This window comes from Pelophylax lessonae (genome assembly GCF_965119305.1).
Source record: "Pelophylax lessonae genome assembly, chromosome: 1".
Taxonomy (NCBI): domain Eukaryota; kingdom Metazoa; phylum Chordata; class Amphibia; order Anura; family Ranidae; genus Pelophylax; species Pelophylax lessonae.
The window spans coordinates 704,510,600-704,528,023 of NC_138768.1; the positions used below are offsets into that span (position 1 = coordinate 704,510,600).

Here is a 17,424-nt window from a genome sequence, read left to right on the forward strand (position 1 = left end):
GCACAGTACACTCTCTGTGGACCTGACAGTCACTGGCACCCAGGCAACTGCAATTATAAAAAAAATATATATTTTTTTACTTTGCAAGCTGCTGTGCCACCTTATATATCAGTGGTGGGTGGGCACGCAGTGGCACTGCAGTGGGCACAGTACACTCTGTGGACCTGACAGTCACTGGCAGCCCAGGCAACTGCAATAATAAAAAATATTTTTTTTTTTCAATTTGCAACAAGATACTGTGCCACCGTATATATATCAGTGGTGGGCAGTGCACTGCAGTGGGTACAGTGCACTCTGTGGACCTGACACAGCACTCACTGCAATTATGACAGAGGAAAAAAAAATATATTTTTTAAAATGCAAGGTACTGTGCCTGTGCCACCCGAAATGAGTGTGGTGTGCACACAGTACAGTCTGTGGTGGGTCTGTGGCCTCTCACACACAGCGGGCAGGCAACTGCAGCAGTGTACAATAGATATATATATATATATATATATATATATATATATATATATATATATATATATATATAAAAAGGGAAAACTCAATTACCAGCCCTTTAAAGGGCTATTGGGGACACTAGATATATATATATATATATATATATATATATATAAATTTAAAAAAATCCTCAATTACCAGCCCTTAAAAGGGCTTTTGGGGACACTAGATATATATATATATATATATATATATATATATATATATATGAAGAAAAAACTCAATTACCAGCCCTTAAAAGGGCTTTTGGGGACACTAGATATATATATATATCTATATATATATATATATATATATATATATATATAGATATATATAAAAATTACACAAATACCAGCCCTTAGAAGGGCTTTTTGGGGTGCTGTCAGGATGCTGTCCTTACAGCAGTAGTGGACCAAGAACACTGCAAGACCAGGAACACTGACTAACTGTCCCTAGCTTAACAGCAGCAGCAGCAGCAGCAGCTCTCCCTGCTCTCACTAACACACTGCTTCAGAATGATCTAAGATGGATGCTGCCCTTGCTTATTTATAGGAGGTGGGAGGGTGTGGGAGGGAGGTATGCTGATTGGCTGGAAATGTGCCTGCTGACTGTGAAGTTCAGGGTCAAAGTTTGCCTCAATGATGTATTATAGGGGGCGGACCGAACATTGCATATGTTCGCCCGCAGCGGCGAACGCGAACATGCTAAGTTCGCCAGGAACTGTCCGCCGGCGAACAGTTCGGTACACCTCTACTTATCAGTCCTTAGATTTAGTGTCTGTATTCGTTTTATTTATTTTTTTTCCAGACTAAGAACATTTTCAGCAAGTACAGAAAATTCCTGTTAATCTTGCAGGAAATTTCAATATCCTTGTAACTTCCTGTGAATTGAACTAAAAACACAAACAATAGTATCTTCCTTCACCCTGTCACTTTCCCTGGTTAGCAGAGCCAAGAAGGTATGTATGGCAATACATTTCGTGGGGCCCAGAGGAGACAAGAAGGGTCTTTTTGAGCCTGCATGTAGGGCCGGCATTTGGGGTGTGCGAGATGTGCGGCTGCACAGGGCGTCATGGTCAACAGGGGTGCCGTGCGGCCATCACAGCTCGCAGCAGTCAGTTACTCACAGCCAGGATGAGTCACAGCAGGACTGTCTGAAGATGGGGCTGGCTGAAGACCAACGCACCTGAAAAAAAAATGACTGCGTCCGGTCCAACAGGTACACTGCGCATATGCTGCCGCCGCTCGGGATGGCCCGTACACGCTCAGCTATTCTCGGGCAGACGGCGCATGAGCGGTGACGTGTTGGCGCCGGGCGGTGCCTCACCAAACGATAAGTTAAACCCCCTCCGCAGCCCCTGCATCCCCTCAGCAGATGCAGTGCTGCAGGCATGGTACAGGAGATTCTCCAGGAGAATCTCCTGTACCATGCCCGCAGGACTGCATCTTCTGTACTATGCCCGCAGCACTACCTCTCCTGTACCATGGCCACAGCCCTGCATGTACCATGCCCACAGCCCTACATCATGCCTGTGGCTCTGCATCTCCTACACCATGCCCACAGCCCCTGCATCTCCTTCACCATGCCCACAGCCCCTGCAACTCCTGCACCATGCCACGCAGCCCCTGCCTCTCCTGTACCATGTCCGCAGCCCTTGCATCTCCTGCCCCAATGCCTGCAGCCCCTATATCTCCTGCACCATGCCCGCAGCTCCTGCATCATTCCCTGGAACCTCTGAATCTCCTGTACCATGCCTGCAGCCCCTGCATCTCCTGTACCATGCCCACAGCCCCTGCATCATTCCCTGCAGCCTCTGCATCTCCTGTACCATGCCCACAGCCCCTGCATCTCCTGTACCATGCCAGCAGCCCCTGCATCCTCTGCATCTCCTGCACCATGCCCACACCCCCTGCATCTCCTGTACCATGTCTGAAGCCCCTGCATTTCCTGCACCATGCCCGCAGCCCCTGCATCTCCTGCACCATGCCCGCAGCCCCTGCATCATGCCAACAGCTTCTGTATCTTCTGCATCATGCCCACATCCTCTGCATCTCCTGCACCATGCCCGCAGTCCCTGCATCTCCTGTACCATGTCCGCAGCCCCTGCATCTCCTGCACCATGCCCACAGCCTCTGCAACTTCTGTACTATGCCCACAGCAATGCCTCTCCTGTACCCTGCCAACAGCCCTGCATGTACCATGCCCACAGCCCTGCATCATGCCCGGAGGCCTGTATTTCATACACCATGGCTGCGGCCCCTGCATTTCCTGCACCAAGACCGCGGCCTCTGCATCTCCTGCACCATGCCCACAGCCCCTGCATCATGCCCACAGCCTCTGCATTTCCTGCACCATGCCCACAGCCCCTGCATCTCCTGTACCATGTTCGCAGCCCCTGCATCTCCTGCACCATGCCCGCAGCCCCTGCATCTCCTGCGCCATGCCCACAGCCCCTGCATCTCCTGTACCATGCCCGCAGGCCCTGCATCTCTCCCTTATTTGATACAAATATATTTTCCTCTTTGTGTATGTTTAGGTGACCAGGGGGAGAGGGGTGAGGATGGGGGGGCGCCACAAGATTAGCTCGCACAGGGCACCTGAACACCTAAGGCCATCCCTGCCTGCATGTCTCATTAAAGAGAACCAGTCACCTACAAATCATCACATACAGGACTTTTTGTCCCCTATGTGATGAAAAAAAAAAAGTTAAGCATGTGAAAACATTGATTGCGATACACCTGTTACATATCACACAGCTGAGTGAGAGCAATAATTCTAGTACAAGACCTCTCCTGAAACTTGAAACTGATGATCCATAAAAAATATAGGGTACTGAAGTATGTCGCTGTTTCACGGGCGCGCACAAATTTAAGGTTTTGACATGTTGGGTATCTATTTACTCAACCTTGTCCTTTATATTTTCCCAAAAATTTGGATAGTTTATTGCATTGTCGGTAATTGGTCAAGAAAAAAAAGTTGGTCCTACTGTCTTTTTTTTTTTTTGGGGGGGGGGGGCGTTTCAGAATTTTCTGCCTATAGGCTCCTGGGATGTAAATCCAGCCATGATCTTCTGTAGACTGCAATTTCTTCTACCCCCTCCCCATGCAAGAAAGGTAAAGAGAGGAAGACCTGTTTGTAGTCCTATCCTAAGGAGACAATGGTGCTCTTCCATAGATACAGTACAGTCAGTGAGACACTGTTCAGATATTTTGACAGCTGGCAGGGCAAAAGACGGAGCGTGAGATTCCTCCATCCCCTCTGTGTATCAGGGACCAAGGAATCCATTGCTGAATGGACAAAAATCTATATGTGTACCGCCAACTTTACTGGTAGGGTAAAATAAAATAAAAAAAACAAAAATGGAAACTAACGCAGCCAACACATCTAAGGACTGGTAAGCCGCAATAGTTTTATCTTTGGTTTAAATACACAGTAAGCTTCCAGACAAAACTTGCATAAAATTCGAAATGTTACCTTTTACTAACTCCTAAAGGGTAACTCCACTTTTGTGGGAAAATAATATAGTGTATATATACATTATCTCACAAAAGTGAGTACACCCCTCACATTTTTGTAAATATTTTATTATATCTTTTCACGTGAAAACACTGAAGAAATGACACTTTGCTACAATGTAAATTATTGAGTGTACAGCTTGTATAACAGTGTAAATTTGCTGTCCCCTCCAAAAAACTCAACACACAGCCATTAATGTCTAAACCGCTGGCAACAAAAGTTAGTACATCCCTAAGTGAAAGTGTCCAAATTGGGCCCAATTAGCCATTTTCCCTCCCCGAAGTCATGTGACTTGTTAGTGTTACAAGGTCTCAGGTGGGAATGGGGAGCAGGTGGGTTAAATTTGGTGTTATCGCTCTTACTCTCTCATACTGGTCACTGGAAGTTCAACATGGGACCTCATGGCAAAGAACTCTCTAAGGATCTGAAAAAAAGAATTGCTGCTCTACATAAAGATGGCCTAGGCTATAAGAAGATTGCCAAGACCCTGAAAATGAGCTGCAGCAGGGTGGCCAAGACAATACAGCGGTTTAACAGGACACGTTCCACTCAGAACAGGCCTCGCCATGGTCGACCAAACAAGTTGAGTGCACGTGCTCAGCACCATATTCAGAGGTTGTCTTTGGGAAACAGACGTATGAGTGCTGCCAGCATTGCTGCAGAGGTTGAAGGGGTGGGAGGTCAGCCTGTCAGTGCTCAGACCATACGCCGCACACTGCATCAAATTGGTCTGCATGGCTGTCGTCCCAGAAGGAAGCCTCTTCTAAAAGATGATGCAGAAGAAAGCCTGCAAACAATTTGCTGAAGACAAGCAGACTAAGGACATGGATTACTGGAACCATGTCCTGCTGTCTGATGAGACCAAGATAAACTTATTTGGTTCAGATGGTTTCAAGCTGGCAGCAACCAGGTGATGAGTACAAAGACAAGTGTGTCTTGCCTAAAGTCAAGCATGGTTTTTGGAGTGTCATGGTCTGGGGCTGCATGAGTGCTGCCGGCACTGGGGAGCTACAGTTCATTGAGGGAATCATGAATGCCAACATGTACTGTGACATACTGAAGCAGAGCATGATCCCCTCCCTTCAGAGACTTGGCCGCAGGGCAGTATTCCAACATGATAACGACCCCAAATGCACTTCCAAGACGACCACTGCCTTGCTAAAGAAGCTGAGGGTAAAGGTGATGGACTGGCCGAGCATGTCCCCAGACCTAAACCATATTGAGCATCTGTTGGGCATTCTCTAATGGAAGGTGGAGGAGTGCAAGGTCTCCAACATCCACCAGCTCAGTGAGAAAAGTGGTAGGGTAATTGGCGCTGCCAGAAAAATAAGAACTATAGAAAATATATACAATGGCGTGTCTCACAAATCTAGGTATATGTAGATGATAAGTATATAAATTATATAGGCAATGGTCCTTAAATATACCCAATGATATTAAGCCACAGTATGAAATGTGAATCTCAATAAATTAACCAACAATTCATTAATTAATAGCACTAATAAATGGTTAATAAATACAATAATAAAAAAAGTGAGCGAGTGTGAATGGATAAAGCTGTAAACAATGTCTTAAGACTAAAACAAAGTGACTTTGGTAATAAATGGTGTGAACACTAGGTGGCGGTGGTGATTAAATTAATAAGTGTGGATATCCAAGTAAAACAAGTAATGAATGATACCAAGTGCAAAGTGCTGTGATTATCATCAAAAGTAAATACAATACTAGAGGTGGAGAAGTCTCCCAATCCAGTGCAATAATGGATATCCAAGTGAAATATGATATGTAAACAACGTCAAAATAAAATTAGTTATAAAATATATATAATGTGCCAAGTGCAACATAAAGAAGATCCAGAATTATACAATAATAGAGATCCCAGGAATAAATAAATACATTTCTGGTGGTAGAATAAATACTTAAATAGTCCGTATTATAAGTGAAAAAAAGTCCACAAATTATGCTCAATTAAAAAGTCCAAAATCATGCAATATAGTAAAAAAGTGCCAAAGGAAATTTCATGAATGGAGGGTGTGCTTCCCAGTGTTGGATCAGGATGTGGGTGCTGGGTGGGGGGATCCCGTGCTCCCCTTCCTAAGTAGCCCGCACTCACCGGAGAGCGGCACCCCTGCAGGGGTAACCAGCGTTGGATAATTGGGGTATTCCCCGGTAAACCGCGGTAACCTTTCCTCTCTTCCTAGGACCAGTAGCACTTCCTCCCTCAAATGGTGAGATATTTGGGTAGATGATGTATAATAGGGATGATAGGCAGCGCTCCAAATAAATGAGGGTATCCGAGATTAAATAGATAGAAAACGCTGATATAGTGAAGTACCGTAAGATATATCCATTTATTGAACAAAATAAAATCAAGTACTCACATTTAAAACAAGTATACAGCCTATGTAGGCAGGTAGGGACCGCAAACCCCTCGTGTAGCGGTGTTTCCGGACGCCGTGCGTCTCAACGACCGGATGTGCGTCTCAAGGTGCGGAACTGACGTGCCTACGCTCTACACGTTTCGTCATCAAGCTGACGTCATCAGGAGCAGCGTATTTATTAACCATTTATTAGTGCTATTAATTAATGAATTGTTGGTTAATTTATTGAGATTCACATTTCATACTGTGGCTTAATATCATTGGGTATATTTAAGGACCATTGCCTATATAATTTATATACTTATCATCTACATATACCTAGATTTGTGAGACACGCCATTGTATATATTTTCTATAGTTCTTATTTTTCTGGCAGCGCCAATTACCCTACCACTTTTCTCACACCCTGATATAGTCATACTATATTTTTGGGGTAGGCTGCAGCCTATCATTCAAATAGATCCATTCGCGCGGAATTTTTTCTTTATCATCCACCAGCTCAGTGATGTCATCCTGAAGGAGTGGAAGAGGACTCCAGTGGCAACCTGTGAAGCTCTGGTGAACTCCATGCCCAAGAGGGTTAAGGCAGTGCTGGAAAATAATGGTGGCCACACAAAATATTGACATTTTTGGCCCAATTTACACTGTTATACAACCTGTACACTCACTACTTTACACTGTAGCAAAGAGAGAGAGAGAGAGAGAGAGAGAGAGAGAGAGAGAGAGAGAGAGAGAGAGAGAGAGTATATAACGGTGATGACAAGAGCCATATTATGATTTAATGTTATTAAATTACCTTTCCTTTTCAATCTGCAGAGCTGCAATTTTTTGTAAATGAAATGCAATATGGCAATCTGGAGGCATTCTGTACACAGTGGGTGTATGGAACGCCTCCAGAAACGTAATTTCCTGCTTGTGTGATTTTCTCACTGATTTTCCCAGAAGTCTAACTGATACAAGTCAGATTTTAGACCTCCTCTGCAACAAAAATGGTGAGATGTGCCTAAAGTGGGATGGAAAGTAAAGTGATGGAGATCCTGCAGCTCCCCTCATTAAATCACTGCAAGTGCATTAGTTGATTAATAATGAAAAAGTCACCCCCATTCAGAATCAGTATTTAAAAAAACACAGAACAAAGAGCTTTTTATATACTAAAAGTGGAGTTACTCTTTAAAGTAGAAGTTCACTCAAATACTATCTAAGCTTAAACCCATTCTAAGCCATATTCTAACTACCCTGTAAAGGAAAGATGTTCATACTTACCTATTCTGAAGAAGCTCTGGTCTGTTTACATGATCTCCCCGGTGGCTGGCTTCAGTGAAGAGGAGAGATCGCCAAAATGGCTGCAATGCGTATTTGGTGATGTCACCCAAAGGCTTTCTATGAGGCATCTGTTGTGTGACCTCTACACTGAACTCGGCACTGGGAGATGATCATGTGACCGAACCGTAGTGCCCTCAGATAGTGTAAATATAGTCTTTTCTTTACAGGGTAGTTAGAATAGGGCTTAGAATGGAAGTGGGAGTAGGCTTAAATTTAGATAGAATTTGCCTGGACTTCTACTTTAAGCCTAGAAAATATGTTTATATTATTATATAAAGTAATAATTGCTATGCTTCAGATGATATGCTTCAGATTTGTGTATCTTTAATATTATGTAACAGAATGAATCCTGGCACTTTCCTAACTGGGTTAAGCCAGCATTAGCATACCTTTTTAAATTATGCTTGCTATTGTCATTCAGCAGGTCTGCCTTAGTAAGTAAAGAGTCAGGTGTTAGAGTCATGTGGAAGGGATTATACAACTCACATCAGTAGATTCACACATCCTCAGGAATGTTTCAGATGGGGTACACAGTTTCTTTTCCTCCCCGATTGGTACAATGCCTAGAATACAGGAGTAATCAGAATCAGTGCAAGTCCAACATGTTGCAAGAGGGATTCTTCATCCTGACATCTTTTAGGGCTGTCAAAAAGAATGTGAATAGCAACTAATCATGAAGGAACTCAGTAAAAGCGGTTCTATCCTAACATATCCAGAAGCATTTTCATTATACTTCTAAAAGTTGTAAAGTCTTTCAGGTTCGAAACATATATTATTATACCATTGAGATTCATGTCAGTGTCATTGATCTCCTTAAGACAATTCATAGTTGCCCTGCATGTACAGCCTCTCTGCTCCTCAGCACATCTTTCAGAGATGTCTCTAATAGGCAAATGCAGATTTATGAGAAAGGATATACACCTACAATATAGTGAAGTTCTTTAAATGCACAGTTTATTGGACACTGCCTAAGCAACATCATTTATGTGGATCTATATCAAGATATAATCTTCAGTGAATAATGTAGACCTTAGGTCAGGGAACCATGATGTATGGTACACACTTCTTAGAGAATATGATACATAGCCAAGCACAAGGCCTTTCAATTGTGCCCCTCTGTGATATAATGTGGCACAGCTTGCTTCCCTACAAAAATATATAGCTCTTACAAGTACCCGTAATCATCTGTTGGTAATAAAAGCCATCTATATTTGAAATGAACAAAAGCAGTTATAATAATGTTCACAGGAACTTCTGACCTGAAAACTAAATCACAGAAGACTACTGGAGTCAAACATTAGAGGAAAAAAATATATTTGTGCCCTTATCTGGGGACAGTGGCTCAGAGCACGAAGGCAGACAGAAAAGCCAGTCTGACCTGATATATTGAACATCAAAGTTACATAGACCTTTCTGTACAGAAGTCTTTTTCATTCTGTAATGTAGATCATTTTTGTTGAAAGAAATTTGTCTTTGATTTACAAAATGGCATTCAGTTAAAGGAAAGCCATATTACACATTACAGTATATATATATCTAAAAATGAAGGAAATTAAACAAATACGTATAGCCTTTTTCAGGGACATTTTCTGAAGCTATTGATACATACAGCCGTGGCCAATTTTGAGAATTACACAAATATTAATTCTGACAAAGTCTGCTGCTTCAGTGTTTTTAGATCTTTTTGTCAGATATGACCATGGTATACTAAAGTATAATTACAAGCTTTTCATAAGTGTCAAAAGTTTTTATTGACAATTACATTAGGTTGATGCAAAGAGTCAATATTTGAAGCGTTGACCCTTCTTTTTCATGACCTCTGCCATTCGCCCTGGCATGTTGTCAATCAACTTCTGGGCCACATCCTGACAGATGGCAGCCCATTTTTGCATAATCAATGCTTGGTGTTTGTCAGAATTTGTGGGGCATATTTTGTCCAAAAATTGTCAATGGGATTAAGGTCTGGGGGTTACGACTAAGCGGAAGACTCCATGAAAACCGTCAACCGCCGTGCTTTTTTCCCCATGTCTCCGACTGTTGTGGTCACACTTTGGATGGTTTTATCTTTTTGATTTCAATAAATTTGGATTTTAACTTTTTGCATCTTCAACCAGTTGTGCGGCTTTTTGTACCCCTCCATTGCTGGGGAGTTTCCTGGCCATGGACCCACATTTTTTTTTATGTATTGTTTGCCAAGACACTTAGGTATCACTTTTGCTTTATGGCAAGGTGTTCCATCATGCTGGAAAATACTTTGTTCGTCACCAAACTGTTCTTGGATGATTGGGAGAAGTTGCTCTCAGAGGATGTTTTTGTATCATTCTTTATTCATGGCTGTGCTCTTTGTGAGTGGGCCCACTCCCTTGGCTGAGAAGCAACCCCACACATGAATGGTCTCCAGATGCTTTAATGTTGGCATGACACAGGACTGATGGTAGCGCTCACCTTTTCTTCTCCGGACAAGGTTTTTTCTGGATGCCCCAAACAATCGTAAAGAGGATTCATTCGAGAAAATTACTTTATCCCAGTCCTCAGCAGTCCAATCGTACCCTTTGCAGAATATTAGTCTGTCTCTGATGTTTTTCCTGGAGAGAAGTGGCTTGTTTGCTGCCCTTCTTAACACCAGGCTATCCTTTAAAAGCCTTTGCTTCACTTTGCCTGTAGATGCACGCACACCTGCCTGCTGCCATTCTTGAGGAAACTCTGCACTAGTGGTGCTCCGATTCCGCTGTTGAATTAACTGTAGGAAACGGTCCTGGCACTTGCTAGACTTTCTTGGGCACCCCGAAGCCTTCTTTGCCCAAGAAAGTGCAGTGGACAAAGAAGGCTTTTCAGTCCAGTGCAATGCAGTGGAAATGTTTTCTGTAGGATTAAGTTAATTTTCATGGCAAAGAGGGACTTTGCAATTAATTGCCATTCATCTGATCACTCTTTATAACATTCTGGAGTATATGCAAATTGGCATCATAAAAACTGAGGCAGCAGACTTTTTGAAAATGAATATTTGTGCCATTCTTAAAGCTTTTGGCCAAGGCTGTACTGTAGCACAGTCCAGGGTTGCCATCTGTTCGAGGTTCACCCAAAAAGTCTGGGTTTTGAAAAATTTGTCCAGCTTTCAGACCAGTTCAAACCCTGACACATTATTCAGACTTGACTGTGGCTCCCCACAGGAGATGCTGACAGGCTGAGCAGGGGATGCTGCAAGCACTGGGCACACTGTTCTTGGGGCAGATGAGGAGGAGGAGCAGAGCGGTTGCCTATAGGATAGGAACTGCAGCCTAATAGCATTCGGAGTGGTGTAAGGCAAGTAAGCTGTGAGAAAGAAGAGGGATCACTGGGCTGAAGGCGTGTGTTTGAGGGTGCAGTTGGACTGTGAGAAGTGATGCTGGAGCAGCTGGAGGTCTGGGAGTAGCTGTACTGCTAAACACTGTGAGTACTGAGGACATTGTGTGTACTGAAAGTGTGGTGAGTACGGAAGTATTATTAACACACAAATGCAGCGCTTAGGACCTCTTAAAAAGTCCAATATGCAAATGAAAAACAATGTTCCAGAAAAGAATCCATAAATAAGCAAAAATGCATGCAGGAGAAGTGTGGTCTGCGGCGTGTTTGCGTAATTTTCGGTTTGACGAGACTTTACGCCTGTCTTCCGGAACGCCGCTTTCAGGGGCTGTTTCTTTGTCGATCTGCACTTGTCTCTCTAGTTGATTTATCATTTCCGGCCACTACCATATAAAATTAGTGATGGGCATGTCTGCTTATGATGAAATGCATCGGGAGGAGCTAGGTCACATGACATAGTCACACTGGTTAGTTGGCCATACTGTTGGATGCAAACATCAGCTATCATATGAGGACTTACATGCGGTTTTTATGCTTCTGTTTATGAGTATTTTGGATCTTACCAATAAATAATTACTTATGAGTAATACTGTGCAATGAGGTTCTTTTCTTCTTATCCTTAAATATATCTATCATGAGAGTCTATGTATGGTGGTATATGCCGTTTTATTGAGGATCCTTGATGCCATAGCAGTGGAGAGTTGGAGTGAGATATGCCTAAGCTTTATTGACTACTCTTGTACAAGTAGTCCATCTTTTGGGGTAAGGGTCAGTGTGAACTCTTTCCTTCAGTGGCAGATTCTTCTCAATACTTCTCCTGCATGCATTTTTGCACATTTATGAACTCTTTTCTGGAACATTGTTTTTCATTTGCATATTGGACTTTTTAAGAGGTCTTAAGCGCTGCATTTGTGTGTTAATATTTTGATGTTCCTTGACCAGGATTATAGTGTCAGCAGCTTTTGACTGTATTATTATTTATTTTAGCACAGGTGATTTCTTGGTTTTTACTGAAGTATTATGACTGAGGCACTGTGAGTACTATAGGCTTGTGACTGGGCACTGTGAATACTGTAGCCTTGTAGCTAGGGCACAGTGAGTACTGAGGCGCTATTATTAGGATATTGAAAGTACTGAGGATTCAGAGCGGGCTCACACTGGATCTGCGGGCTGAGCACAGGAGAACCCTGCAGTAAACACTGAGAGATGAGAGTAAGCAGTGTGTGGCAGGGCAGCAGGAGCTGGGCTGAGTCGTAAACCTAGCGGCGATCAGTGGTATTTTGAATCAGCGTTCGCAGGAGTGAAAGCTGAGTGAGAGGACACTTGTGAGTACTGAGGGGTGAGTAATTGGGAGCATTGTGAGTACTGAGGGCTGTGAGTAACTAGGAGCATTGTGGTTACTGAGGGCTGTGAATAACTGGGAGAATTGTGAGTACTGAGGACTGTGAGTAATTGGGAGCATTGTGAGTGCTGAGGACTGGAAGAATATTTGCTTTCTTATAGGTAATAAAATTGTCTATATACAGACAGTCTTTCAAAGCATGAATAGTGCTTGAAAAGTTGGGATTAACTCCATATGATCAGAAATGTAATGTGTATTTAATTACAAATTATAGGCATAGTGTATACTACAAAAAAAAAATGCTGTGCCCTGATAAAGTGTTCTCGTTTAGCTTGAATAAAAGGGGGCAACTCTATAGCACACACAATCCAGGTCACCGTATTAAGCTTGAAATGCTTCTATAGGCTCCATGCACACTAGCTTAAAAATTGCTGCTTCTACAGGAGTTTTGTGTTCTATCTGTAGAAGCAGCTCAGTGTTACCCTATGTGTCCATGCACATTAGGACGATTAAAGGCATATTTTGAGCTCAACGTTTAGAGGCAGGAAAAAACACTCTTCTGGTTTGCATTTCTGATTGGAGTTTACTGGCAGAAAAAAATGCAAAAATCTCCTAAACTCTGTACAAAAAATGCTCTATATGAACGTTTTTTCCTGCCAGGAGAACTGTCATTTTTTTAAGCCCAGTGTGCATGGAGCCTTAAAGTGTAAGTAAACTTTAACAATAAACTTCTCTTATTTGGTCTTTTAAGCACACAATTGTATGTGTTTTTATTATATCTGTTACAATTAATACAAAAATATATGTTGATTTTGCCAGAAATATTGTGAGCTGATAACTTCTTGTTCTCCCTGCCTGTGAACATGGATGGGTTAGGGGGGGTGAGGAGGGGAAGGAGTTAAAGTATAACTAAAGGCAAAAAGTTTTTTTTAGTTTTAGAGAGTCTAGAGCAGAGAGGGATTAGAACTCCTGTCAGTTTGTATTGTTTTCTGTGCCTCCATTAAGGAGATTCACCCTCTCTATTTGCCCTATTTACCCTTATCATTGAAAGTAAAAGAAAATCCTAAATTTTGAGTTGTCCCCAGAAAAGCAATAGTGTGGACATTTTCCAATAGGGACATTAGTTATGGTGAGCTGGGGTCCTCAATAAATTCCCTTAGTCTGCAAGAATTTCCTCTCACTTCCTGATTGGCTATGGGACATGAAGTGAAGGGAAATCTCAGCAATTGAACACAGATGTCGAAAAAAAAATCTCACAGCGGTTATAAGTTTCCCTTGCTCTATCCAAAATGGGAAAAAAAAAGTTTTGCCTATAGTTCTACTTTAAGGAGAGGTCTATGCTCTTTGTAGTCCATTGGAAATTAAGTAGGGAGGGTTGACACCAAGTGCTTAGGAATTTTGAGCTAAAAATTACTATTCTCTTTTTAAATTTACTGGTCCAAAAAGACACAGGTAAGTTTGGCGCAAAGGAAAAAAAAACCTGTAACAATACTTTGTTTTGCCTTTACATACACTTTAGAATGGAAATTGTAGTCCGGAACCTAAGATAATCAAACTAACATTTGGTTGTACAGGCCCACACTATTCAAGGTCAGGAGGTGAGCTGTTTTATCCTGACACATATTGAGTTAAATTGATTCACCACATAGGGACACAAAAAAATGATTTTTATCATCCTAGGTTCTGACCCTTTAAGTTAATATATGGTTGGATTTGTTTCTACACTGGCCTGGAATGACAACTACTGACAGGATATATATTCAAAGTAGAGGAGAAAAGCAATGGTACCCAGCGAAGATCATAGTGCATTAATTATATTGCCTACTTACAATCTGCTACTTTTATAAAGTGATGTGATTATATTCCCACTACTCTTTTGAGGTTCTAAGCTTCTATTTTAGAATATGAAGTGTAACAATGGCACTAGATGGATTGAAATTTGGCCAGTTCAGCTGGAAATTTCTATCCATGTATGCCCATCCCCATTCAAGACAAGTTGTTCACTAGATTAATGTCTCTCGAATGGGAATGTTGGAAAACATTTGTTGATTGGCGGCTGCAGCCACTGATCAGTGTACACTGCCAGAATACAATGTCTCAGTGGGGAGGCTTCCTCTATCCACCTCGTTTGTACGGATAGGGGAACGTTTTTTATTTATTTTTATTTTTTTTTCGATGACCCAACTTGGTCATCTATGGTCGTGTTTAGAGGTATACCCCATTTGTTTTTGGTTGGTTTTCCTGCTGCATGCTTAGCTTCACTTTGCTGGATCTATTGGCCCTCCACGACCAGACAGCACAAAACGATTGGTGTTCAAAAAAGCATTTAGGGCTAATTTGCTAATTCACATTTGCCATACACTACATCCTAAATTAGTCCTCCATGTACTTCTCCAACTTGAGGCCAATGTCCTCAGCAGCTGTGAATCTCTGAAAGTACTGTTTGGTGGAAGATGTTGTTAACATCCATCATCAAACAAAGCTTCATAAATTATAATTCACAGCATTCCTTCAAGCCCAAAAGGTGGCTCGTCTTCCCTTATCAAATTTCATGCTAAAGTAAATTAACAGCAAACCAATACTTTTTACATTTCATAGCAAAGTGTCCACTAAAACTTTCAGCTAGTTTCCACAAAAAGATAAATTGATGGTTGAAAGAGCTTTGTATGGAGTGAATGCTTTATAGTCAGATCTAAAAAAGCAGATCATGCACTTTTTGATTGCGTCTCTATATATGTAATAAAATAGCACATACCAAACTGACGAAGGTCCAAACAAAAATTAGCTTCACCAACTACTGTGGCATTTCGACAAACAGTCCAAAGATTGAAGTACATGTAAACCGGTAGTGAGGTGAAAGCTGTGACTCCAAGCCAGGCGAGCATGAATAGGTACGTCAGCATAATAAACTGCAAAATAAACACAATTATTTTTATTCAGTTTTCAGTGCAGTATCATTTTTCAAGCCAGCTTTTACTTATCTGCCCACAGTAAACTGAAACTTGATAGCCCTGCCGTTGGTTACTGCATGCTGCACATGGCACTGTTCTCTGCACTGCAAATACTAAACATGATATCATAAATCATTATTAAACAAGACTCTAACTTTTTTGTCACATTATTTTGTGCTGTTCTACTTTCTCTTCTTTTCACTAAAAGTAAACAAGCAACCTACTGCAGACAAATTTTGGAAAATATCTGTACATCCACAAGCTTAGAAACAGGTGCTCTCAGAAAACCATATCAGCAAGACATTTTATATAGTGAGATGGTCAGGTTTACTACAACTAAGCATGGATAAAATACAAAGGTTTTGGGAAGGTAGGATCTCTTGTTTTCATTTGAAGGCTAAATCTGATTTTTTGAAATGACAGAAGAAGATTTTGTGCTTGACACAATAGAAATGAGAAAATGCAATTTTCAAAATGATCACCATGAATAAACTGTAATACATTCCTGTAAATTCTCAGTTTTTCTTGGCACTATTTCCTCATTCATATTTCAACTTCATATTTATTCATTGTTGCATGACTGCATAGAAAAAAAGGAATTTTGACTTACCTGTAATTTCTGAATCTTGGAATACAGTACAAGACATAGGCTGGATATTCATAACCTTCGGGTATAGGCTGCTACCTTCAGGTGATTAGGCACTAGCAAAGCTTTTGAACCCCAGACACATCCTTATAACCCTACTTCACTCCAAGAGACCTCAGATTTTTAGCAAGCGATGCACAATAACATAGGAACAGGGGAGGGAAAAGTAGCGTGTGTCTTGTACTGTACTTTAAGATACAGCCTTTATAGGTAAGTCAAAATTATTTTTATCTTAATCAAAGTGTACAGGACACAGGCTGTATATTCATAAACCCTGGGACGTCACCAACAAGGCAAACAGAACCTGGGTAACAACTAATAAAACAGAATATTCATAAACCCTGGGTAACAACAAGGCAAATGGAACCAGCAATTGCTGCTTGCAGGACTTCGTCTGCAAGAGTAAAGTGTGCCTTTAAAAACTTCTCAAATGTCCTGTCAGCAGAATGCTTAAATGAAGGAGCATCTTCTACAGTAAGATGATTGTTTAAGATTGAGAAAGCAGGCAAACAGACCTCTTTTTGTGAATTATTTTTTTCACTCAATAGTAATAGCAAAAAGCTTTTCATAAGATACCCATTTGGCCCCTTTCACACATGCTGTCCGTTTGTCCGTTTTTCATCCATCCGTTGAAAAACGGACATCAATGTATCTCTATGTAAAAACGGATGACAACGGATGATCATCAGTTAACATACGTTTTCAACCGCTTCTGTCAATGTCCATTTTTTTGAACGGATGAATGCCCTATTTTTCATCCGTCAAAAAAACGGATCGGACGAAAAACGGATGAAAAACGGACGACAACTGACAAAAAATGGACGACAACGGACGAAAAACGGACGTCAACTGACGAAAAACGGACGGAAAACTGATACATTTTGACATAACTGAACTGATGAACTGAACGGACCTTATGTGTGAAAGGGGCCTTTGTCATAAATTGCCCATTCTATTTTTTCATGACTAGGCAATGTCTTTTTTTTTTTACTTTGTAGACCTCTTCGTACCCCTAGTGGACTGGCTAGACCGAGGAGAAGCAAGTGCAACGATACCAAGGCTTTTGCACATCGCAGAAGTGAACAAACCTACATTAGCAAGCATATTGTGCAAAGCATTAGGGGTATGGGAGGCTGGGGGTGGAAATTCTTCTGTAGCCTTTAACCTCTTAATTAAGATAAAAAAAACCTTCTATGTGCAGAAGCCTCCCTCCACCCCCCTAATGCTTACCTGAGCCCCCTCTTGATCCAGCGGTGTCCACGACTGTCTCAGCAATCCGGGACTTCCCTCCTCGTTGGCTAAGACACAGCATCGGCGCCATTAGCTCCCAAATGGCACGGTGGATTGTGTTCACCAACAATGTTTTCTAGAAGTATTCCTGAGCCCATGTTTTGATTTCCATTACAGTAGCATTCCTGTATGTGATGCAGTGCCATCTAA

The 17,424-nt window shown here is 41.7% G+C and overlaps 1 protein-coding gene across 2 annotated transcripts in view; it reads right to left on the minus strand.

The window, feature by feature from the left end:
- Positions 1-17,424, minus strand: part of GPM6A (glycoprotein M6A) — a 445,719-nt gene that overhangs the window by 44,743 nt on the left and 383,552 nt on the right. For both annotated transcript variants that reach the window (XM_082265960.1, XM_082265959.1), the window contains exons 4-5: positions 15,143-15,296; positions 8,190-8,266 (exon numbers count right to left, since the gene is read on the minus strand). In XM_082265960.1, the coding sequence (XP_082122086.1) occupies positions 8,190-8,266; positions 15,143-15,296 (231 nt within the window). The remainder of the gene's footprint in view (positions 1-8,189; positions 8,267-15,142; positions 15,297-17,424) is intronic.